This window comes from Chrysemys picta, chromosome 7, assembly GCF_011386835.1.
Source record: "Chrysemys picta bellii isolate R12L10 chromosome 7, ASM1138683v2, whole genome shotgun sequence".
Classification (NCBI taxonomy): Eukaryota; Metazoa; Chordata; order Testudines; family Emydidae; genus Chrysemys; species Chrysemys picta.
The window spans coordinates 53342954-53369482 of NC_088797.1; the positions used below are offsets into that span (position 1 = coordinate 53342954).

Below are 26529 nucleotides of genomic sequence, written 5' to 3' on the forward strand. Positions count from 1 at the left end.
GTTAGCAAACAACACAGTTTTATCCTGTTGCTTGGCTGGGGAGGTTCTTTGTCCCCATTTTGCATGTTCTCCAGTGCTGTTAATGGGGACTGACGCAGCTCTGTGACTTGGGTCTCTTCCCACTCACGATTAGACCTCCATCCCCAAAGCATCGTGAAGCCACATCATGGGCTGGGTTGACTGCCATTAGGAATTGAAATCTATTAGTGCTATCTACGCCATAGTGGAAGTCTATTCCCACAACTGACTCTCCAGGATCAGCTCTAATGCCTCAGCTATATTACAGGTATAGCTAACAAATCCAATCCAAAAGCGTCCACAGAGGGTTCAGAAATTGTCCACAATCTTTGTGGAATCTTGAACTTGCAAGTTAACGACAGGCCTAAAACATGGTTCATCTGGAAACTGAATTAGGGGGATGGCGGGGAAAAGGAAATGCACACTTTTGTGAGACATACATTTAAGATAGGAAATGTCCGTTTTTTTCCATTCTCCTAGCATATTCACTTAGCTTCTTTTTACAAGCATGTTTTGAGTAGACATGGTCTTGGGAATGCTTCTGTGCACCACAAGAAATACCCTCTGGCTGAGCAGAGATATTGGTGTGCTAACTTTCAGCTAACAGGAGCCACTTTGTTGTATCCTACTGTGACTTTAGGGAGTGAACTGTGTCTTAAAGATCGTGTGATAACTTCTAGAGACCTTGGGCTGAGTTAAGGAAATGTCATCGTTGAATCCCTTCCATGGAAACTAATCATCTGACTCATGCTGTGCAGGGTGAGCCTGGTGTGGGTTTCCTCTCCAGTAGCTGAAGCTGCCAAGCAAGCTTATTTTAAAAGAACCCTATGTAATTGCAGAGGGGAAAAGGAAAGTGATTCATTATAAAAATGGAAAAAAATAGTAAGCTCCTGTTAAGCTCCATTGCTGTAGAGAATCTTTTCTAAGAAATGCATAGGTTCCATATAAAGCCCCAGAAAAAAACAATCTTTTAATTCTACATGTATAGAATATTTTTCACAGAATGTTCTATCCCAGTTGCTGTTAAACCCCTCAAAGTGCAAGCGCTAGGTGACATCGTCTGATGCTGTGCTTCAGGATTTGTTGGCCTTAGTTAATAAAGTATCTAACACATTTAAGGTAGTTTTATTTATGTACATTTATTAAAACATTTTGCAGTTAAAACTAAGGAAGTATTAAATGTAATTGTTAATGTAGTGTGAATTGTACTTATCGTTTCTGGTCATCTGTCTTTCAGGTTTTTCAAATTCATAGATCCCCTCCTCTCCCACCTCATTTTTATGCATAGATTAGAAAAAGAAAATAAGCTTTCTTGCTTTTTCAACTCCCAATTGGTATCTCACCTGTGAACAAGCTAGTCATTGAACTGAACCAATTGAATAAACTGGAATAAAGGAACATCTTCTCTGCACCTGCAGAAGAGGCTACTGTTTGTCATACTTCAAAAAGCTCTGGTTCCAAGCGGTTAGCCAGTGACTTCTACTAATTCAGTGGCTTGAATTTCTTTCAGAGTAGCAGCCGTGTTAGTCTGTATCCGCAAAAAGAACAGGAGTACTTGTGGCACCTTAGAGACTAACAAATACATTAGAGCATAAGCTTTCGTGGGCTACTGCCCACTTCTTCGGATGCATATACACACACATATATATATATATATATATGCATCCGAAGAAGTGGGCAGTAGCCCACGAAAGCTTATGCTCTAATGAATTTGTTAGTCTCTAAGGTGCCACAAGTACTCCTGTTGAATTTCTTTAAATCTTTGGCAGTAAACCTATACACCTGGCCAGGCGCCTTCACACCTTAACGAATCTTGTGATCATTGGGCAGTTCACTCAAGGTCTTCTGTGCCAAAAATAAACTAGTTATTACCTTTTATTTAAAACTATTACTAAAAATGGATTAAAAATTTGCTTTATTGTGGCTTTCTGTCATGTTAGATTGCGATTCCTACAGAGGACAGCTTGCTTATTTACCAGATCAATAGTCAGGGTCACCAGTGTTAGATGTTTGGCTGCGTGTGTGTGTGTTTTCCCTGTGGCTGTTCCAGCTCTGTGCAAACAGCCGGCACAGCAGACCTCGAGTGAGCCGCCCAATGACCACAAGATCCGTTAAGGTGCAAAGGCGCCCAGCCAGGTTTATTCTAAACGAAGCACGGTAATAGCACCTGGCAGACTATGAGGCTAGTAAGATATGTATGCCCATGACAATGGACGCAGCTCAGTGAATGGTGGGACTTTTTATTCACCCTTGGCTGGACAAAGATATTCTCTCTGAGATACATCTTTAAACCCTGATACAAACAAGTTAGTACTGCCTCTGACATAGTTACTGTCCCCTGATGTTGCTAGTTATCACCCATTACCTTATACATGTTGGTTCGATCAAAACATCTCTATTACGTACGGTCATCCTGACCTTATCTTTTAAAAGGGGTCAATGTGTTCCTCTTACCTTTAGGGAATGTGTTTGTACCATTCTTGGTATGGGGTGTTCTGGGACCACCCTTTGGGAATGTGTGTGTGTTTTGTGCCTAGCACTTCTTAGGAATGTGTGTGTTTGCAATATCAGCCCTGTTCTTGCCAGATTCTGTAAGCAGGGCCTGCCTCATATCAGGCCTCTAATATAAGGGCTTAAATATCTCAGGCTCTCTTGCTACTACAGGGGTGAGTGTCCTTGGAACTGGCTGTAGGGGGAGACGATTGCTTTCAAGAGCCTATGTAGCATATTCATGGAGCTTACTGCTTTAGGAATCTGTCCAATGCACTGAGATAATTCCGTCAGTTCTCTTCCTGCATATCAGTAAAGTACTCAGTCTGTGTGGGTAGCCCTGGATGTCAGGAAGGAGTGGAAAGCCTCTGGTACCTTTTATAGTTAAAATGCATATTCTATTGGCTCAGCATGGCCGGTGTACAGCTCTGGCCATCAGTTTAACAGAATATTTGTGTAGACATTGATTGGCATTACCAAAGAGGAACTTTCTCTGAGAAAGCAAAAGATTCAGAAAGGAGCCAGAGGATATTACTTGTGCTCTTTTGCTTCCCCTGTCTTGGTAGGTTCCTGTCTTGAGTCTACAAGACACACAAAGAACTACTAAGCACTACTGAATCAGACTATTGGTCTCCCCTCCCCTTTTACCCTGTGATTTACTATGGGAAACAGACAGTCACATGTGTTCTTGGGTACCAGATGTCCCAGGAGAATTGTCCTGTTCCTCTGGATGCAGTAGGCTTCCAAACATTTTCCTTAGTTTTCCAGCCACTTTCTACGTTAGAAATGTATCCACTTGTGTTCTAACAATGATCCAATTTATTTATCTGGCCTAGATACCTGATTCCCCACTTCACATCTGGTTCTGGTTCTCCCTCCTCCAAGTCCACATGGTCCTATGCTGCATGGTGGGGCAAATGTCCTTAGGGTTGTGAGGTTTTAAGAGGATGGTGAATTGGTCAAAACTGATGACATACACAGCAGTCTTAAGGAACGAGTGTACCAGTTTTCAAAGTTCTTGCTGATTGGGGACATAGAGATAATCAGTTACTCAGTTTCTAGCATTTGTATTATATAGTAGATGATTATTTCTGTTATATTTGTCAAGCCCAATTTTTTTTTTTCTAGCTATGGCAGCCATTCGGAAAAAGCTGGTTATAGTGGGTGATGGTGCCTGTGGAAAGACCTGTCTGCTGATTGTATTTAGCAAAGACCAGTTCCCTGAAGTTTATGTTCCCACAGTGTTTGAAAATTATGTAGCAGATATTGAAGTGGATGGAAAGCAGGTAGGTACACATTTCTGCAACAGTTAAACAGCACTTGTTTTATTCAGAATGGTGAGGAGATCTATGTATGTGAAACCTCTAGAGAGATGTATGTTCTTATAGGACCTAAAACAGGTTTGCAACACATTTGGGGAAAAAGATCTTCTATGAGTGGTGATGTGTCTATAGCTGGCTTTTCTTTAAGTGTCAACAAAATCCCACCAGCCTTCTTTGAGTTGAGAAAGTTATTAAAAAATGCAGTTGTCCAGCGTATGATCTTGTTGCAGTAACTTATTTTTCTGGCAGTGGTGGGTAGAATAATGCCAGGATGTCGTCTTGTGAAGAGAAGAGACTGGGTGGCAGCATTTCTGGATAGGTTAGCTGGTTCACTATTTTAGCAGTTCCACCAGTCATAATTTTCCAAACATTATGGTTCCTCTTTGTGGGCCTTTATATATTTCCACTTGTGGGCGTTACCTTTTGGTGGCAAGTATGCAGCACCTTGTTCAAAACAATGTCTGGGGGTGAGCATGCAAGTGCCTTCTGGCAACACTGACATCAGCCGCTCTAGTCTCTATCAAACAGAATGCACCCTCTAGCTGCCTCTGCTCCTTCTCCATAGCCACCAGTAGTGAGAGGGGCCCTCTCTGGTGTCCAAGTTGACTAAGACAACTTTGGTAAATAGCTAATAAGGATAGTTAGTCTAATTAAAAAGCTCCAAAATAATTTTAAGTATGCCTCCCGAGCTTTTACCTAAGGCTCTCCCAAGCAAGGGCAAATGTGCCTGGCCCTGATCACAAAATGGGGTTTCAAAAGGTGTGCCTCTTGCCAGACCACAATCTGATATGCATGTACATTGCCATCTGTGTCTGGGCGACACATCTTAGTGGGCGATAAGTGGCACTTTCACTTCTGGAACCCACAGGGGTAGATCTCAGGCTGCAGGCCCACCTGGCTGCCTAAAGCCTTCAGCCAAATTCATCATAGGGCCCTGTTCTGGCACTTAGACCAGACAGAACCAGATTCAGTGCCGAGGTCCTTACCTGTGGCACCCAAGAACACTATTTCCTCAGCTCCAGAACCACCCACCATAAAGGGCTTGACACAGGATTCCTCCAGCCTCAATGGCTGCAGCCAAAGCCATCAAGCCTAAGCTGGCACCAACATAGGAGGCTTCCTCCTGCATATCAAGCATTCAGTAATCTAAGCTGGTTATGCTGCTAGCGGCACCAACTACACAGAACCCCTCCTCCTGCTCAGACAGATTTCTGCTCCAGGCTCTGGTATAGACCATCTGTGCATTGGAAAAGGAGTGCCACCAGTGCAAAAGGAAAGAGAAAACACATCATTGAGGAGGGTGGACATAGAAAGAACAAATGGCACCTTCTGTCCTGGTCCCCAGTGAAAGAGTGTGTGCAAAAGAACAACCTCCAGCATCAGCCAGAACAGCAAGGCCATGTTCCAGCACCAGGTACATTCGTGCCTGTACCCTGAGAACTATTGCCACTGAGGATTCCTTGAATGATATCAATACTTGCCAGTCGGAGCTCTGGGCCACCAGTTAGAATCCTAGCTTTTTTTTTATTTTTTTTTATTATTATTATTATTATTAATGGAGATATCCCATCTCCTAGAACTGGAAGGGACCTTGAAAGGTCATCGGGTCCAGCCCCTTGCCTTCACTAGCAGGACCAAGTACTGATTTTGCCCCAGATCCCTAAGTGGCCCCCTCAAGGATTGAACTCACAACCCTGGGTTTAGCAGGCCAGTGTTCAAACCACTGAGCCATCCCTCCCCCATGCATTAGTCCCCATCTAGCCCAAAATCTTCGGCTAGCCCCATGGCTGGGTTTATTCCACTCTGGGGTTGGCATGGAGCACCTTTGAATCAGAGTTCCTTTGGGCAACCTCAGTACTGGGACTCAGGACCATTCACTTCCCTCAGGCATAGGGGTCCTGAAAAGACTTTATACAAGGCTTGCTTCAGTTAATAATGTGGCCCCCCTATGCAGGATTCAGTGAAGACCTTGTTGAATGAAGCAATATTTCCACTTTCCAGGCCACTACAGTATACAACTCCAGAAGGGTTTCCATTGACTCCAGAAACAATGTCCATCACCAGCACTTATGCTATCACTGGTAATGCTATCAACACCAGGTCTTTGGCATCTATCCCACTACCACTCCCTGATGCTCAAGATCATAAGATGGACCAGTTGATTGGGGTGGCGATGATCCACAGGAACCAGATAAGTCCTCTATTGGGAATACTACAGATGCCACTTCCCTAGACAATCAGATTGGTACAGTCATGTCCCCACTGACAAGTACAAACAGTTCCTAAAACTTTTAGGGATGATGGCTTGTATGCTTCAGTTATCGACAGGGATCACAACACGAGAAACATTCCTTATTTGACATTTTACAAGGAGATAACTGCCTAATTTCACAATAGTGGTCTGTTGAACACAGTCAAGGATATGGCTCTCATCTGTCCTCTCTTCCACCTGTTGTAAAGAAAGTAGATAGGATGTACCCCATCCCCTCCAAAGGTCACCAATTTCTGCAGCAGCACTTTCTTGCCAACTCCCTGGTAGTGTCTGCTGCTCAGGAAAGATGTTGAGGGGCTAGAGCTTCTCATTCAGCCCACATGAGTACAAAAGGATCCTTTTTGGATGAAGGTCCTATTTGTTGGGAATCTCTGGGCCTCAGAGTGGTGAATTACCAACCCATAATGGTGGGGTACAGCTACGTCATATGGATACAATGAACCCCATTTTGGACTTTCTCCCCAAAGAACAAAAAGAAGCAGCCAGAATCCTGGTCAAGTGAGGGCTGGATGTTGGCTCTGCATTCTTGGATGGCAGCATATTATGCTACAGATACAAGTGCCAGGAAAATGGAGATCTCGGAGGGAGGGAGAGAGAGAGTCCTAGCTTAGATATTCAGGGCTAATGCCATAGTCTAAGTAAAATCAAGGATCTGCCCTTCAAGAAAAACTGCCTATTTAGTGACACACAGATTAGATCCTAGGAAAGATCAAGACAACTATAGCTATAGCTCATTCACTAGGTGTCTTCCAGTGTAATAGTTTCTTCCAAAGGAGGTTCTCATGCCATGATTTCTGTGACCAGAGACAGAACCCAGCTTATCCTCAAGATGTGTAGCACGAAAGACGATACCAGCCACCTGCCAAACCAAATACTGAGAAATTCCAGTAACACAGTACCAGGATTTCTCCTCATACCCATTTGCTGCATGTAGCATCTGCCTCAAAACAGTGGATTTGAGGGTACTTTCAAGAGACTAATACCACTCTAACGGCACTTCTTCAGATCTCTGTACCCTATCTCCTCTCTTTGGAACTTGTCTCCTCCTCCTGTAGTGATTGCTACTCCCTTACTTTTGGTCATTGGGTACTGGATACCAATCTGCAATCTTGGCAGTCTGTCCAGTTCTGCACCTGGTCCCCTCATCATCGTCTCCTTCCTTCCTCTTTTGGGACCAGTCTCATGAGGGGGGAGTCTTATATGAACTGGTATCCCTCCTGCAAAGGGAGAATAAAATCCCACAGGAATATCAAGGGAATGATACTATTCTTATTGCCTGATGTCTAAGAAAGCAGGTAATTTTAGACCCATCCTAGTACAAAGGAACCTCAACAAGTACACATACACCTTCAAGTTCAGGATACCCATCTTGAGAGAGAGCATATCTCATCCCTATCCCATGGAGACTGGTACGTAACCCTTGATTTAAAGGAGACCTGGTACGTGATTCTAGATACTTTCACGTTTCATCAGGAAGAGCCACATCAAATACCTGAAGTGTTCTACCTGGGAATCAGCTATCCAGTTCAAAATTTTCTTTCGGCCTGTCCATAAGCCCCTGGTTATTCGTGTCTAGCAGTGGTGGCTGCCCATCTCAAATGAAGGGGCGTTTATGTATACCAGCACCTGGACAATTAACTAGTAAACACAAAACCACAGCAAGAACTGGCATTTTGAATACACGTGCAAACTGTTCTCTTCTCTGGTACCCCAAATCATCCATGAGAAATTCACAGTCCAACCCATCCATCTTATTGGGGCATTCCTGGATTCAATCCGCGCCAGAGCTTTCCTCTGAGGACAGGTTCCTCAAGATCTAGCAAGCCCTGATCACACTCAGTGCCCAGCCAAACCAGCTGACACGGTTCACTTGAGCCTTATGAGCCCTGTGGCCTCTTCAGCATACGCGGCGGCTCAAGCTCACTTTCATATGAGACCCCTACGGTACTGGGTCACAGAACACCATGCAGTTTACAGAGGAAACTTCAGAGGGGTAGCCGTGTTAGTCTGTATCAGTAAAAACAACAAGGAGTCCTTGTGGCACGTTAGAGACTAACAAATTTATTTGGGCATAAGCTTTTGTGGGATATAACCCACTTCATCTGATTGCGTCTGATGAAGTGGGTTATATCCCACGAAAGCTTATGCCCAAATAAATTTGTTAGTCTCTAAGGTGCCACAAGGACTCCTCGTTGTTTTTAGAGGAAACTTGTGATCACTCCTGAAGTCCTACAACAGCTTGGGGCCAGGAAAAATATCTTGTAGGGTATACAGTCCATCCCTTTCGCTCTCACATCCACATTCGCCACTGACCCCTCCACCTCATCCCTGATGGAAGTCTAGAATCCAAGTGCCACACCATTGTTTTCAGGCCAATGTCAGGGTCTTTAGGGAAATTGATATTGGTTAATAATGAACAACACTACAGCCAGGTTCTTCATCATTAAGTAGAGCAAAGAAACTAGACGTTGTGTACAAAGCACCAGATCCATCTGGTAGGCATATATCTGTTGGGGAAGAAAATGTGCAAGCAGCCTTGTTGAGCAGCAAGATGCAGACTCCATATGAATGGTCTCTAAAAACATCAGTGGTCAGAAAATTTAATCAAATGGGGCCAACCAAAAACTATACCATTTCACATCAAGGCAAAATACCAAGCACCAACTCTGCTGCACCAGAGCAGAAAAAGGCAATACCTCTTTCTGATACATTTCTTCTGAAGTGGGACCTGTCTCTCCCCTGCACCTGTGATCCCAGGGTCATTAGAATCACAGTGACTGTCTGCTTTAATTTTTTTTCCTAACCTGTGACCATGCCAACGCTGGTACACAAATTCTCAGACCTCTCTAGGTAACCATCTTAACCTGCTCGTCTCTGTCTCCAGACTGCTTGTCTCAGTGTAGAATACTGCACTCGAATCCCGAGATGCTACATCTCACAGCATGGATGACAGCCTGGTTAACTACCGTGTACCACACCTGTTCTTAGATTGCAATCCATCATGCTTATGTCTAGGAAGAGCTCCTCTCTCAAATACTACAAACAAAAATGAAAAGATTTTGCATCTGGATCAATGACAGGGTTATGTCTCCATTCCAAGCTGGGGTTTTTGCAGATCTGGGCTACTTACTGCATCTTGCAACCCAAGGTCTGGTCTGATGGGTGCATTTCTTAAGGTTCACCTGGCAGCCATTTCCGCTATTAGCACCATGCCAGAGGCAGACCAATTTTCCCTCCACCCTAGTCTCCAGATTTCTAAAGGCTTGTCTAATGCTTTTCCCCCAACCAAGGAGTGTCCTTCCTCTTGGGATTTAAATCTTGTACTAATTCCTCTTCTTTACCCCCTTCCCATTTTGAGCTTCCTAGATCAGCTTCTTTAGACCATCTTATTTCTAAATACAGCTTTCCTTTATTGCCTCCACCTCTGCAAGGAGGGTAAGTGTACTCCAGGCACAAGGGCTACACCACCTTACACCATGGCTCAAAGATGGTTATGAGGCCCCATCATGCCTAAGGCGATGACCGTTTACTGGTAGATCAACGCTGTTGCGATCAATGCAGCAGCATCAATTTAGTAGGTCTGGCGAAGACCTGCTACATCAGTGGCTGAGCACTATCCCATCGATTCTGGTACTCCAGCTCCCCGAGAAGAGTAAGGGAAGTAGGTAGGGTTGGCAACTTTCTAACCGCACAAAACTGAATACCCTGGCCCCATTCACTACATTCCTCCTCCCTCAGTGGCTCGCTGTCCCCCACCCTCCCTCACTTTCACTGAGCTGGGGTTAGGGAGTGGGAGGGGGTGAGGGCGCTAAATGGGGCATGCTGGCTCCGAGTTGGGACTGGGGATGAGGGGTTCAGGGTGTGGGAGGAGGCTCTGGGCTGGGACAGGGGATTGAGGTCCGGGTGGGGGGACTCCAGCTGGGGGTGCAGGCTCTGGGGTGAGCCTGGGGATGAGGGGTTTGGGGTGCAGCGGGGGCTCCGGGTTTGGGGGGCTCAGTGTTGGGGCTCGGAGTTGGGATGCAGGCTTACCTCAGGCAGCTCCCGGTCAGCGACGCAGCAGGGCTAAGGCAGGCTCCCTGCCTGTCCTGGCACCGCACTGCGCCCCAGAAGTGGCCAGGAGGTCCGTCTCCTAGGTTGGGGGGGCAGGCGCACTCCCCCCCCCCCCCCCCCCAGGCTTCAACCCGCAGGCACCCCCCGCCAGCTCCCATTGGCCATAGTTCCCGACCAGTGCGAATGTGGAGCTGGTGCTCGGGGCAGGGGCAGCACATGAAGCCCCATGGCCCCCTTGCCTAGGAGCTGGACCTGCTGGCTGCTTCCAGGGCACAGCGCAGTGCCAGGACAGTTAGGGACTTGCCTGCCTTAGACCTGCAACACTGCCGACTGGACTTTTAACGGCCCAGTCGGCAGTGCTGACCAGAGCTGCCAGGGTCCCTTTTCAACCGGGTGTTTTGGTCTAAAACTGGATGCCTGGCAACCCTAAAAGTAGGTGGAAGGCATCTCCCATTGACACCGCAGTAAGTCGACCTAAGCTGCATCAACTTCAGTTACGTTAGTCACGTAACTGAAGTAGCGTAACTTAGGTCAACTTACCATGGTAGTGTAGATAAGGCCTAAGCTGGTATCTGACTTGCACCTCAATCAATACATTTCCCTTGCTGTCTTCTTCCTAAGATGCCATTCCCATCTCAGGGCAACACACCTGCACACTGTTTTAAAATAACTCCCTGGGTTTACCTAGACAGTACAAAATCTCTTAAGAGAAACTCTGTTTATAGTTCATGTAGAAAGATTCCCCATGGCATTTATCTCTACACAGATTGTCCCAGTGGATTAAGAGATGCATAGAATTGTTAAATCATAACTAAAGTACCAGTATCTATAGTCTTAAGAAATTGTACTGGAGCCACTCCTACAGAGAGCAGCAACATGGAGTTCAGTGCATACCTTAACCAGGCATTTTTCTTTTGAAATTGAACTGCGATGCGAAATTGGGTAGGACAGTGCTGCAGTCCAAGTTTATTAGAGCAGTCCTTGCGTGCCTTCTTCCTAAGGGAACATGATGCTCTGTACCTCGGGGGAACACCCAGCACCTCCATGTTCATCCTTGTAAAATGATTGTGTGGTATCCAATGCAAAGTTTGTCATGCCGGGTGTCTTCGGAAGGCTCATGATGCATTGTTGTTACAGTAATGTTACATGAAATTATAACCTATAACATTACTATATGTAATTATGAGGCTGAAAATGTATCCTCATGGCTTAAAATAAGCCCAAGCAAAAACTGTCCAAGAGCAGAGAGGTAGTTCACATCTCATCAGGGCAGGTATGGGACAAACCCAGCCCAGCCTCACAGGAACAAAGGACGCTGGCCTAGGCAGTAACAGAAGGATCTGTTGGACTCTCGAGTGAGTCACCCCCCACCCCTTTCCTTTGGCCAGTTTGGGACTGCGATGAGGTAGTGCTCACCTGACTCTGAAGGGGGGGCGGGTGGCAAAGCCAAGAGGGAAGAAAGGACATGATAAAAGGGAGAGACATTTGCTAGGCTCTTCCTCTCTCTTCCACCTACATCTACAGACACCACACCAAGTGACTGAAAGCACTGATCAAAGGGGAGAGCCTGGCTGAAGAGCAACCAGCCAGCCTGTGGTGAAAAGCATCAAAGTTTGTAAGGGCATTGAAAGTGTTAAGATCAGCTTAGAATGCATTTTGCTTTTATTTCATTCGACCAAATCTGACTTTTGCTTTGACTTATCACTTAAAATTTATCTTTGCAGTTAATAAATGTTTGTTTGTTCTACCTGAAGCAGTGCATTTGGTTTGAAGCATGTCAGAAACTCCCCTTGGGATAACAAGCCTGGTACATATCAATTGCTTTGTTAAATTGATGAACTCATATAAGCTTGCAGCGTCCAGAGGGCATAAAACTGGACACTGCAAGATGGAGGTTCCCAGGGTTGTGTCTGGGACTGGAGATATTGGCTAGTGTCACTTGGTTGCACGATCCAAGGAGCAGCTTACATGCCAGAGGCTGTGCGTGAACAGCCCAGGAGTGGGGGCTCTCACAGCAGAGCAGGGTAAGACTGGCTCCCAGAGTTAAGGATTGGAGTGACCTAGCAGATCACCCGTCCAGGTAATACCAGAGGGGAACGTCACAGGGAACACTACTCACAAGTGTCCCACAAGTGGGAATGCACAGATGCCCTCAAAGCAGAGAAGGAGCTGAGGTGGCTAAAGGGTACGCACCGTTATGTAGTCTAGAGCATCTCCTTCAGCACTATATAAAGGCACTCGTGCACCTCCCAGGCAGACACTTCTTTAGAAGAGGGTTCCGTGTGTTCACCACCAGGAGCCTGCTCCCACAAATGTGAATGTACAAAGGGGACACAAAGAACAAGTTACTGGTAAGTAACTTCTCATTCTGAGCCCAGTTCTGCCCTCTGTTACATTAGTGCGACCTTCCTGGAAATTTATGGCAGATGCATCCTATAATTGAGAGTAGCATTTGAGCTGTTGTCTTCATAAGTTAAACAATTGACAGTTGCTTGGCATTCAAGCATATTGATGTTTGGAGTCCAGTTGCTGCCTGTCTCACTTAACCAGAGCTGCTTGGAAAGTTTCTGAACTTTATTTTGCATAGAGTCCATCCATTTAGTATTTGCAGTTTTACAAATTTATTATTGTAGGTACTTAGTATAGCTTATAGTTTTCTAGGTTTTTTTTTTTTCCCTCAAAAAATTCTGTGCTGTAGTTCTCCTAGCTCTGCCCCAAATTGAGATCTTAAAAGATGACCTCATTTATTCAGCCCTTAGCAATAACGGGTGTTGCACACAAGAAAGATCAGCAAATTGCAGGTTTAAGTTTCCACTATGGTGGTGGAAGTTCAGTAAAACTACACAGAAATGAGTGGCCCTTTGACATTTTTGTCTTTTAGTTGGAGTGTGGGGTGAATTTTTTTAATCTGTCCAAGTTCCTGAAAAGCAAGTGCATGTATAGTCCTGTTTTACTGAAAATGTGACCTCTTCGATCGTTTACAGAGTAGTTTCCCAGCCTCAGAGAACTATTTTTAGGCTATTATATCCCTTCAGTTCATCCATCTTGCTGTTCTTTTTCTGGTAGCTCCCCCTCTTCAGAGGTGTAGGGGTGACCACTGATATAATGGAAAATCTTGTCAATATGTTAAATTGATTTTTGGACGCAGGGAATAGACAACGCCTCATTTTCCATTTGTGAAAGTGGAGTGCACTGTGTTCCCCTCCTGTTGAGTCATGTTCACTGAAATCCACTCTCTAGTTTGCTTGGATTACTCACACTTGAATCAGATTTCCCCTTGATGATTTTGGCTAACTGCCTTCATTCTTTTCTGTAGGTTGAGTTGGCCCTGTGGGATACTGCAGGACAAGAAGATTATGATCGACTTAGGCCTCTGTCATATCCAGACACCGATGTTATACTTATGTGTTTTTCAATTGATAGTCCTGATAGTTTAGGTAAGTAAAACTGAATCCAAACCAGGTTTCCTGTATCCCTAGGACTGTACTGTGCAGCCTTTAATTCATTTATCCATGGTTTAATGAGTGGCAATTCTGATTTCTACTAACCACGTTTGTATATACATTGCAATGTTAGCTTCAATATTTTGTGTAATGAATCTTTGTTCTTCCAGTAGTGTTCCTCTGGGTGCTCCAATTCAGGTGCATATGCACCCCATTTGCCTTTGTTCAGAGACTTTCAGTAGCAGTGCCCATTCAACCAATGCATGTGCCCTACGCCTCCTTGTGCCTCCTGCTGAGGATATATAGGGTTGTGCAGGCAAACTGCCCTCAGTGCCTTCTCAGTCTCCTCCAACTGAGACGGAGCATCTAGCATGCCTACTTCACTGTTGGTTAAGTTTGCCACCTTTATTTCTAGTTTAGCTTTTTATTGAAGTTTAGTTTAGTTTAATATCAGAGGGGTAGCTGTGTTTTTATAAGGTAACTCCCTTCTCTTCATGTGTCAGTATATTTATGCCTGCATCTGTAATTTTCACTCCATGTATCTGAAGAAGTGGGTGTTTTACCCACAAAAGCTTATGCCCAAATAAATCTGTTAGGCTTTAAGTTGCCACCAGACTCCTCATAGTTTAATTAGTGTAGTTTGCCATTTTTTTTTCATTTATTTCCCTCACTCACACACGAGGAGTCCTTTTCCTCCATTATGGGGGTATGCCAGGATGACCAGGATTCAAATGTTGCCTCACTTGCTGGGACACTATACCCGTTAACAATGGACATTCCAAGTGCATTCGCTGCTCAGAGGACATGCACATCCCTCAGAAGTGTAATTTTTGTGCAGCCCTTAAGAGCAAGGCTAGAAAAAAACGATAAAACTTGAACTCCTCATGATGGAGTGCTCTCTTCTTCCTGCCCTGGATCTAGGTCAGTGGAACCCCTGTATATCAGCCTGCACGTGAGCATAGTGCCCTGTCTATTCAGCTCCACTTTCACCCAGATCTTCAAAAGAAAAGATGTCAGAAGGTACTGGGAAGGCCTGTAAGACAAGGAGTTCCAGATCTCCCCACAAAGAGCTTGTCTCAAAAATATCTGTCTTGGCAGATTTCACCCATTTCTGACCCCTCAGGTCCTGGGCTGAGTACTGCTGAGGCTTCAGGCTCTTCTAGTACCAATAGTGTTTCCAAGGCCCTGAGTTCATTTAGGAGCCACGGTTCCAAGTGGGCTTTGGAACCTAAACTGACTCCACTACCATCTAAGCATGACCAGAGCAGCAAGGAGAAACATTTTGCATCTGTCAAGACAGTACTGATGGACCTTACTCTGCAATCTCCGGTACCTAGCCCCATAATTCCCTGAGTACTGTAGAAGTCTAAGCTTTCTCATGCTACTCATTCTTCAAGATAGTCAACCTCATCAAGTCAGTTAACATCATCAGTATCCAATGACTTCATTGTAAGGGACTCATCGAATCAGACTCCTCTCTCAGCTCCCCTAACTCACCCGGTACGGCAGGAATTTAGGTGCTCCAAGGACCTGTATGTCTCCAATGAGAGAGTCTCCCCTCTTAATCGGTACGTATTTTAATTGTAAGAGTTGTAATTCTGGTGACCATAATGACCTATCACTACCAAGGTCATCATGGTCACCAGAATTACAACTCTTTGTGGTACTACTCGATTTCCCAGCAATTTCTGAGGTAGGCAGAACTTGTCACATTTTGGTGCAAGATTCCCCTACCTACCAGTATGGAGGCTCTCTTCCTGATGCCTATAGGGAAAAGGAGTACTCATGTGAGAGACATTGGTGCTCCTTCCCCTTGGTGTGAGCAACAGTGGATGCCACGTCCTATGCCTAATGTTTCCCTTCAGAGGCTATATTTGGATCCTTGGTCTGCCTACTGACAGCAATTTTCATGAGCACATAACGTTTCTTGTCAGGATAGGTAGTCTCCTACTCCAGCTCTTCCTCCTCCGCCACCTCAGTTGTAGGAAGGAACCTTTGAGGAACAGGAGGCCAGAGTGGGTAAGAAGAATATTCCACAAACTAACATGTTCTCATCTTTCCCAGATGAAGCTGTCATTCCTTCCCCACCCTGCATACCAAACAACTTTAAGCAAGTTCAGGATCTAAGGAAATTCTATACTCCCTATAGATTCCCCTAGAATAGGTCCAAGAGTCTCAGCGAATGTCACCTTTTGTGTGGATGGCCTTACCCATAAATGAAGCCCTTCTTGATCCTGGCAAAACCATCTGGCAGACTCTGGCAATTGTACCACCCATGTTCAAGTGCACCAATAAGAAATATGTACCAGCCAAGGATTATGAATTTTTATTTTCACACCCTTCACCTAACTCCGTGGTTGTTTCAGCTGTAAAGGAACGTGGCAGGCAGCCCCATGCTAAATTGACCGCATACAATAAGGATCAAAACAGCTTGACCTTTTGGGCCATATGGCTTATTTGTCTGCGACGCTACACTTCAGGATCACAAATTATCAAGCCCTTATGGCAAAGTACAGTCATACCATCAAAAGTCACCTTGTCTATTGAACCACCTTCCAACAGAACATCATGAACAGTTCCAGGCCATCATAGCTCATGGTCAACTATCGGCTAGAACATTGCTACAAGCCTCCATAGATGCAGCTGATATGGCAGCTCTGTCCATTTCCACTGCTGTCATGATGCATTGGGCATCTTGGCTTCAGCTCTCTGAATTCCCTAGGGAGCTCTAGAATAGAGGTTCTCAAACTGTGGTCCGTGGACCACCTGTGGTCAGCAAGTTCCATTCAGGTGGTCTGTGGATAGTTCCCTCTAAGGTGCGTGCCTGGGCGGCCGCACATGAGACAATGAAGGGCCACCCACCTAATTAGTGGAGGGTGGGGGGAATTTGGGATGTGCAGGGCTGCACAGCCAGGGAAAGAGGCGACTTTCCCCAGCTCCAGGGCTGTGGTTGCCAGGGAGAGACGGCCCTCCTACCCAGCCCCAGCTTGGGGGCTGCCACAGCGGGGGAGAGAGGGCACATCAGTCGCATTAGAAAGGTAAGACTACTGATATTTTAAAAAAAAAAAAAGGAATCAGTTCTACAAATAAAAACACAAAACTCATATTTTAATATATAGTGCTTTTATCCAAAACACTTGAATCCAAAACAATACTTAGCTAACAGTACAAACAACATTTGGAAAGATCCTTAAGTAGTCCGCCGAGACCCTCAGCAATTTTCAAGTGGTCCGCGAAAAAAAAAGTTTGAGAACCACTGCTCTAGAATACTAATAAGGAGCTCCCCTTTGATAGGCAGAAACTTCTCTGAGACAATTGATTGATCGTTGCACACCTAGATAGAGTCCCTGACTGTGGGGCTGGGGCTGAAACTGCACGGGTATCAGAGAGGGTGGGGGGCACTTTCTCCCCCACCCCCTACCCTGAGTTTCTTGCCACAAATTTCAGCCCCTGCTGACAGCCAGAACCCCAGCCTGAGCAACTTTAGCTGCATGCCCCCTATGGCATGGGGCCACAGACAATTCCCCTGCTTCCCACTCCCTAACCCTGGCTCTGTGCATCACTTCTGTCTACTCAGAAACCTGTGTAGTTTCCTAGCAAGGACCTGGCACGTGTTATGGTTGAAGCCAGTTTGAAAAGTTGATGTAGAAATAATTTTAGCAATGAACCATTTTCTGAAGAAAAGTGTAGGAAAGAGGGGTAATGGAGGGTAGTCGATTGCCACTAATAGCTAAAGAAGAGTTCACAACAAGGATCCAAACAGCAGTTTAAAAAAAAAGAAAGAAACCCCAAATACCATCCGAAATATTTGGAATATGGATTTACATGGACTGGCTTTGAGGAAGACCCATGGGCACAGTGTGTCGTGTGTGGTGAAGTTCTGGCAAAGGAGAGCTTAAAACCATCTAAAACGTTATGGCACTTGCAGACACGGCACAGTTCTCTTCAAACAAAACTGCTCAATTTTTCCCCAGCAAAAGCTAGGAGAGCTACAGGGCTTAGAAAAGAGCACTGAGAATGGCAACTACAGGAAATAAGAGAGCCCTTGAGACATCTTTCATGTGTCATACTGGATAGCTAAAACTGGGACACCACACAATATCAGAAACTTTTTTTCTGCCATGTGCCAAGAAAGTGTTTTCAATTATGGTGGGGCAAAGTGCAGCAACTCAACTTAGTGTCAGGAGAATTGAATCATTGCAAGGGGTGTATTCACGGATGGCAAATGACGTGACTGAGCAAGTGATTGCCAAAATCAAGCAAAGTCCTTTTTTACCATTCAGCTTGACAAAACGATGGATGTGTCTGATGCTGTTCAGATACTGACATACATAAAATTTGAGAGTGATGGAAAAACTCCAAGAAGAATTTCTGTTCTACCAGCCATTACCACAGCATGCTACAGGGGAACAGCTCTTTGCACTTTTGGATGCTTTTGTCTCTGATTCTGGCTTGGAATAACAGTGCTGTGTAGGAATTTGCAGGGACGGTGCTTGTGCCGAGACGGGGAAAAAAACAGTGAGTCACTCAAATGCAGGCTGTTGCACTGCAAGCAGTTTGGGCTCACTGTATTATACACAGGCAAGACCTAGTTGCAAAAAAATGCCACCCATTCTAAAACAAGTTCGCACAGTCAACTTCATCAAGAGTAGCTCAACAAGTGTGTGTCTGTTTGGAGTTTTGTTTGACGAGATGAGAGCTGAGCACCGTCAGTTACTTTAACACGCAGAAATTCAGTGACTCTCTCAGGGAAAGATTCTCCATCGTTTGTTTGAGCTCAGAGAGGAAGTGAGAATTTTTCATTCAAAGATTCCCCGCTGGTGGAAAAGTTTGCAGATACCAAGAGGCTTGCTTTGCTAGCTTACCTGGCAGACATTTTTGAATGCCAGTACCTCACTTCAAGTACGAGGTACTTTCATCTTTTCTCTCACTGACAAAATCAAAAGTTGATTCAAGAAATTTTCCTTGTGGTATGCTCGTGTGGACTGTAGCAGTTTTGAAGGGTGCTTTTTACTGGATAACTTTTTGGATGAAAATGCCATGCCAAAATATGATTTGCAATTCATTATCAGCCACCTGGAAAGCCTTAAACTGCAGCTTTGGGAGTACTTCCCTGTAAAGGATCAGAAAACAGGCATGGATTAGAAATCCCTTTAATGCAGAAGTGACTGCAAGTGCTGTTGTGTCACTTTATAGTGAAAGAAACATTAATGGCTCTTTCCTGTTTTGAGACATTGATGCTGAGATTTTCTGAACAACCCTTTGCTAACTTCTGGATTGCTGTGCGTGAAGAATATCCAGAGCTGTCATCTGCAGCTTTGAAAGCACTCATGCCATTTTCATCCACCTACCTGTGTGAAGCTGGGTTTTCAGCACTGACTTTACTGAAAAACAAATACAGGGCTTCCATCTTTACCTCACCCACACAGAGCCCTGCTTCAAGCCTTTGTGTTCATCAGTACAAGCTCACCTCTCTCATTAGGTGCATATTTATTTTTTACTGCTGGATATAAAGATTGTCTTGCGAGTGGATTGTGAATTGAAATATTTAGCGGCTGTTTTTTTGTAGATGTGGCCTTATAATGCATTTTTATTTCAAATATAATAATTATTCTAGAGTTACACAAGGCACTGGGGTCCTGTAGTAATCTTTGTTGTCAGAAGGGGGTTGTGGTGCAATGAAATTTGAGAACCACTGAGGTAGACTGAGTCTGGGCTGAGAGGGTCCATCACTGTCAGCTGCAAAGAGCTGCTCAAGGATGGACCGTGAGGTCTGAGCTGGGGTTTCCTCAGTGACCTGATTCTCTAGCACTTCCTGGGCAGACTGCAAGCTGGGATTTAGTCCAGTGGATAAGGCACTGGACTGGGACTTTGGAGACCTGGTTCTCTTCCAGACTCTCTGCCACTGATCTGCTGTGTGGCCTTGGGGAAGTTCCTTTACCGCTATGTGCCTCTTTTTCCCTCTGTCGTTTCTATTTGGATTGTCAGTTCTTTGCGGCAGGGACTGCTACTATAGGTCTATACAGTGCCCAGGAGAACAGGGCCCCAATCTCAAGGCATCTAGGTGCTACTGTAATACAAATAACAATAGACCATCATCTACTGAAACCATATCTTATCCCTAAAGTCCATTTGATCTACCAACTTCCAGGCTTAGAACAAGAAGCTAGTTGCAGCAGGAAGGGGACTTTCTGAGGTCATTCCAGAGTGGGTAGTTATCCCAAGTTGTCAGAGCCAAGGAGCCCTTGGTGCCAGGGACTGAGATGGCCAGGAGATTCCTCTCCAGCAATGGTGAGCTCTGTTTTAATGCCAGAGACCGAAGGGGTGCCATCCTTTGCCTGTATGAAACTCTCCCTAGCTCAGATGGGATCAGCATTTGAGGGCCTCAGTTCACTTCCTCCCATCTTGGAAGTGGCAGCCAGTCTGTATCCTGTCCATGAGCAATGTTTTCAAATGTTGCCTGAGCCTGAGCCTGAGATCTTGCCTGAGCCTGAGATCTTGGGCAGTGATGGTGGCCAATGAGAAAAAGCACTAGGCTGGAACTCTTGGATTCACACAGGAATAGACTCCATTCTCTGGGGTTTATTGGTGTGGAAAGTTTAATCCTTGGCCATGTTGTAGATGAGGACTGCCAGCTATCGGAGTGTTGACAGTGACTTCCACCCCCAGGCCAAACAGTTGCATTGTTGTATCAGCTCCCTGAGAGACAGTATAAAGGAATGTCCACTTCCCTCTGGGTCCCAGAGGTGGTCCAGAGCAGTGTTCCCTCTAAGCTGCAACTCTTGTGCGGCTGCGCAGGTATGATCAAGTGCCGCGCATGTCAGGTGCCCCTCCCCCCGTGCTGCGCTGCTCCTGCCCTTTGCCTTGGAGCCCCTGGCCAGCTGCTCCTGGCAGCCTCCTGCTTGCTATGCAGAGTCGGGAGCTGCTGATGTCAGGATGTCTCCCGCCCTCCCCCCCGGTACCCCATCTCCACAGAGCCGGGGGTGGGAGGGGACACAACAGGGCTCAGAAGTGGGACGGAACTGGTGGTGGTGCTGCTGTGTCTGAACAAGCAGCATTCAGACTGGTGAGTGCTGATCTACTTAAAGAGGCAGCATCGGTCTGTCTCTCTCACTCTGTCTCTCTTGCCCACCTCCCAACACATACTGTTATTATTATTATTATTATTTGTTGTTGTTGTTGTTACTTCTTGGTATTTCCTGCAGTGCACATATATCCTCTGTAATTTTATTCTTTCAAAGTGCTGTTGTTTGAGTTTTTTTACTAGTCTATGCATGTCATAATTTTTATTTCTCTTACTCTTACATTTAATTTTTTCAAGTAGTGAGTTCTACAATGCCTAACCTGTCCTGGCTGGAGTAATATCCCTATGGTAACTTAAAAAAAAATAAAAAAATTATAGCTAGGTTTTTAGTTCCTACTGGTGGCGCACATCTGCACATTACCTCAATATTGGTGCACAAAGCAAAATTCATTCTGCACATGGATGGAAAAAAATTAGAGGAAACATTGAGGCATTCTTCCTTCTGCCTGTGGAGTTGCCCATTAGTTGCACTGAGCTAAAACAGCAAGCTTGATGGGACAGTCTTGAAAGATACTGCTTTCATCTGTCTGTCTCATTGAATATACCGGGTTTGTGTAGGGTAAGAGCTTTGCTCATAACACTGTAGCCTGCTATTTGGTCTTTCTGCATGCCAGGGGTTTCCCCCAAATGCCTGGTTGTTAAGCTGTGTTTGAGTTTTGTTGAGGTAGATATGATGCCATCTCTACTTCCCATGCTCTAATGCACAGGTTTCCTAGCCTTCACTCACGGTGCAGTTGAACAAGTTATTGGGGTTGCTTATGGGGAATAGCATTTCCTTGATAGTTGTGGCAAAGGAAACTAAATTCTCCTTTAGCATGTATGGGTTGTGCTCTGGAGACCATGATTGGACAGGTTTGTTTGAGGTCTGATGTAGGAATTTCCTCTGCTGTGGTGTTGGAGTCTTGTTCTCACAAAGCTCATGTAGCCAATAGTTCAAACATTTGTCAGACCATTCCCTCTGGGTGGCTGAACACCTGCCAAGTCATATAACAATCATGAAATATCATCTGTTTCATTTGGACAGTCTCAGCGCTGAGAGAGATGGATCCCCAGTCTTGCCTTCATGTGCACCAAAAGTCTAAAACTTGTGGGTAGGTTTGGTTTCAAAGAGATGATTATTTAAGGCCTTGTGTACATGCAGAGCATGGGGCCTGACTTTCTGGATATGAATGGGGCTTGGAGAAATGGACATGCTAGTGACCAGAAAAATGGAAATGAGAGACCACTTCAAACAGGAATTTGGGAAGGTGACAGACAGGCCCTGGCTTTAGAATGTTTGTGTATTTGGTGGTAGTTGCAACAAGAGGGAGGAAATGTGATGATTAGTGATTTATATCTCACCAGAAGCTGAATGAAATTTCGTGGGATAAAGCAGCATAGTTCTAGTCAGAAAGCAGAGATGATCTTAAAAAGAAAACTGCCCCAAACACTTTTCTTTAGTCTTGTATGTGGATTACGAGCCACTTCTGCTTTTTTTTTCCTCCTCCTCCCTCCAGAAAACATACCAGAGAAGTGGACCCCAGAGGTGAAACATTTCTGCCCCAATGTGCCTATCATCCTGGTAGGAAACAAGAAGGACTTAAGAAATGATGAGCACACACGACGGGAGCTGGCCAAAATGAAGCAGGCAAGTATCTTTCTGCCCTTCTTACAATAAAACGTGACAGTTTTTGTAATATGGCTAATGAGCACATTAACTAAGTGTCTGCACTGATTGGCAGCTTTCCCTGGACACCATCCCCTCAGCACCATATCCTGGAACAAAGCTACTTGTCTCCTAATCCTTCTCTAGTGCAGTTTGGCTCCGCTAGGTAGAAGAAGTGTTAGATTCCTTTATCGCATCCTGTCTCCTCCATCCCTCTTCTGTGTGCTCCTGTTTCTTGCTAAGCTGATGTAGAGCAGGTCACCCTGGGTGTGTTTTGACTCAGCCCTGCAATGAAGTTTCAGGAACAAAGTGATGATCTGTGGGAAATAGCTAAGTGGGGCTTGTATTGAAATTGGAAAATGTTCAGAGCAATACAGATCATAGAGAACGGGCTGGAAATGACAGTTATTCAGGACAGAAAATTGAAAGCCTCTTTTAGATGAAAAATAAACACAATCTGTTACTTATGTGTTATGGTTTCATAGTTTAAGTCAGAACTAAGTTGTTAAATACAGAGGTTAAAGAGCCAAACAATGCCCAGTTGCAGTTGGATATTTTCTTCAGTAGCCTCTTACGAAGGATCTTGTCAGAGGCACCAAATGATGCTTTTCTAACCTTCTTGGGGCTTCCTAGCAGTAAAGGTCAAAGAAATGAAGAATTTCTTTCTCATCAGTTAGACTATTGGTAGATGAATGCCCCAGATTGGAGGAGTGGTTCTAGAAGAGTTGGGAGGTTAGTGATAAGGTAAAATCAACACACCAAGCACATACACAACAAAATAGACGCTTAGGTTACCATGTAGGATACCATTTATCCGGTACTCAGAGTACACTGTCCCACAAAGAAACCATTGCATTGGACAGTGGTTTTAAATAATAACTTGAACAGCCTTGCTTTGGTTTGTTCATGAGTAAAGACAAAATGTGTTTCGTTTTGAAACAATCCCCAACAGCAGCATACCAGGTCTAGTAAAAAGTAGTGATCCTTCAGCATGAGAATACCCTGCCCAAATAAGCAAACTTGACTGTCCTGGCATAATGTTTCTTTTAATCAAAAAGTGACATGGCAATTTTTGTAGCTATTAATATTGCTGAGGAGTTTGGTACTGCTACGGTAATGACTTGTAAAATTGCTTTTACTTCCCAAGTATCATTAAGTCACTGGTTCCATGACTTTTAAATTGCCAATGGCAACTGTTTGTTTAAACACATATATTCCCTTGAAGCGTTTGCAACACAAATGTTGAAGCTTTTATACTATGACATGAGAATTGGACCCTCAAGAAATGGACTATAAATAATTGACACTGACTGATCCAAACTGGGCTATCATTTTCATTGTCCAAAATGTAAATAAATGAAGTGATGAGGTAAATGAGATTTTAAAAATTCTTCAGTAACGTGAGGTGGTGGTGTTACAACCTGTGGGAAAGAAAATGTGTTTAACATTATTCTTAATTAAACTGGGTCTTAATCCAGAAAATAAACGTGCATTTTAGAAGATTCCAGATGGGATCTAAACAGAGTATGTAGTTTGCACTTCTGGCAAACCTGGAAGACTATGAAAGGAATGACCTATTCAGGTGCATTGTTGGACCCTACTAATTTGCTTTTACTGTTGTATTCCACAGGAGCCAGTCAAACCTGAAGAAGGCAGAGACATGGCAAACCGCATTGGTGCATTCGGGTACATGGAGTGCTCTGCAAAGACCAAAGACGGTGTGAGGGAGGTTTTTGAAATGGCCACTAGAGCTGCTTTGCAAGCCCGGCGTGGCAAGAAAAAATCTGGCTGCCTTCTCTTGTAAAGCATGGCCAAGGGAAGACGGCCCAGGCAGCACCCTGCACTTGATTAATTTTGAAGTGCTGTTTATTAATCTTAGTGTATGATTACTGGCCTTTTTCATTTATCTATAATAATTTACTTAAGAGATTTAAAAATCAAATCATCTTGCTACCAATATTTAGAAGCCAACTATGATTTTTATAACAGTCTGCATCAAATTCATCTGTGCACACAAGTAACGTCAACATTCCTTTAACAAATGTCTGCACGTGCAGGATGTGCCAGGCACTAATTGAAGACAATTCTCTAACTTCTTGCTTCTTTCTAGAAAGAGGAAAAAGCTGGTAACCCTGAGAATTGGGCTGTAACTATTTTATAACTAGTGTACCATTCAAATTGGGTACAAGAGCTACATGGCTGTATGTGGAGTCCAGAATAACGCCAGTGCTTTCACATTTTAGGAAGATTTGTTTTTTCATGGCTACATTGGGTGTAAAACGATAGTTTGAAACTGTGACCACCCTGAAATAACAGATCCCATCAAGCTATGAAAAGTGACAGTTCTGTAGTTTCGTGTTAGTTACCTTTTAGTTACCATTTAATTAGTGCCACTTAAATGTATGGTACCAAAAATAAATCTATATGCCCCAGCCGCAGTGTAGTATTTTTTTGTATAATTGGATTTCCTACTACTGTTACTTGTAATCCCTGAGTAGGGTTTTTCTGTTTTTTTGTTTTTGTTTTGTTTTGTTTGTTTTTTAAGAAAGTTTATTTGAAAATAAAGGTGAGTGGAAAGCAGCTGATTCCTCCCCCACCTCCCTGTTTGTTTGTAAGTGTCTGACCCATTTGTATGGTATAAATTCTAATCTCTGCACCCAGGAAGAGGTTTTTTCTGTGATCGTCCAGCACCTGCCTTAGGAGCCAGGGAAAGGCAGCCTATTCACACTCAAGGCAACTGAACATTTCAGAAGCTTTAAGTTAACCTGCTGGACTCAGCTCAAGGCTATAAAAATGCAAGTTCTTTATGTATTGGTTGGTTACCACCTGGTGGCCAAACTCCCATCTGTGAACTTCTTGCTGATCTGCAGCCAACTAAACTCTTCTTTTCTGTATTATTTCTTTTTTCCAACAACTAATAGAATAAAGGCAGTTTTCTAAGCTCCCGGTATCCTGGTGTTTGTGTTCCTCTTTGCAAGGTATTCGTTATGCAGCTGCCCTTAGGCCCTGCATTTGACAGGCTCAGACAAAAATCTCATTTTGATAGAACTACGTCAGAAATTCACCCGGCACATCCAGGCACTTGAATATCTTTAGCAGCAATGGATTCCACGCTGGAGCCTGCAGCAAATTCTGAGAGTGGCAGAGCCCAACCATTGAATTCCAGCGTCTTCTCCCTGCTCTTTAGTGCCCAAAAATGAAACTCTGTCCCTTAAGGAATCTCTTGTGAAAGACCCTTCAAACTAGACCATCAGCTCCCAGACACTTAGCTGCTGCCACAGTTCAAGTTCACTTACTTTCTTGCGCATGTGAGTAGAGTATAGCAAGAGGTGATGTGTCAGTAGGAGGAAGGGTGTTGGGTGCACACCCTGCAGCAGCAGCATGCATGAGTGTTGTCAAGTGTGTCCTGTGCTACCCACAGAATGTACCTCTTACACCCGGGCAGTTTCCTTTTGATGTTCCCCCTGTCTCTGGAGCATCTGGTAATGGTATGTGTGAGCTGTGTGCCCTGTGCCACAAAGGAGTGTGGGAGACCTGTAGATACAGAACTTGTGCCATACTCGTTGTATTCGTATATGGACATGAGAGCGGTAGTATGTTAACACTGGGTTACAGAGTTCAGTTTTAACAGGCGCTTTAAACCTTTAAAGTGTAAAAATTTCATTGAAAGAGCAAAACCTAAAGCAGAATGCAAACATTGAGCAATTCTAACAGCACTCATGGTGGTTTGATGAAAAATATATTGATAATGAGAATAATAAGAATTCGGAAATAACCAATTTTTGTGTGTGTGGATTGTCTCGTTTTTCATTGTACCCCTCTTGCAACAAACCTAAAACATGTCTGGGCCTGGCCTGTGGCCGTATTGCTGCTTCTCGTGTGAGGATGTGTTGAGATCAGTTACACTGTGGGAGTATTTGTCGATGGACCACTGTATAACTGTTCTCCCTGATGGGAAAACAGGCACCAAGTTAAACCTGCTGAACTCTAATTTGAGACAGACCGACTCTTAACTCCTTCACCATCCATCCCTGTAGCCTAAGGAAATTTCCTAAGCCAGGAAAGAGGAGAGCAGGAGTTCAAATCTCATCTTTTAGTGCTGTTTAAATGTCCGTGCAATTTAGTAAAGCAATAACTTCCTTCTCCCCCTCCCCCCCCATGTAGAAGACAGGGAAGAGCTGCAAAACACTGCTTTTCCCCCCTTC

At 44.5% G+C, this 26529-nt stretch overlaps 1 protein-coding gene across 10 annotated transcripts in view; it reads left to right on the forward strand.

Moving 5' to 3' along the window:
• RHOA (ras homolog family member A) overlaps positions 1 to 25266 on the forward strand; it is a 73402-nt gene extending 48136 nt beyond the window's left edge. For 9 of the 10 annotated variants that reach the window (XM_065553182.1, XM_065553176.1, XM_065553177.1 and 6 more), the window contains 4 exons: positions 3637 to 3794; positions 13469 to 13589; positions 22176 to 22306; positions 23955 to 25266. In XM_065553182.1, coding sequence (XP_065409254.1) covers positions 3639 to 3794; positions 13469 to 13589; positions 22176 to 22306; positions 23955 to 24128 — 582 coding nt within the window. In that variant the 5' untranslated portion in view covers positions 3637 to 3638 and the 3' untranslated portion in view covers positions 24129 to 25266. The remainder of the gene's footprint in view (positions 1 to 3636; positions 3795 to 13468; positions 13590 to 22175; positions 22307 to 23954) is intronic. The other variant, XM_065553184.1, reaches the window with a different exon arrangement.
• The last annotated feature ends 1263 nt before the right edge of the window (positions 25267 to 26529 follow it).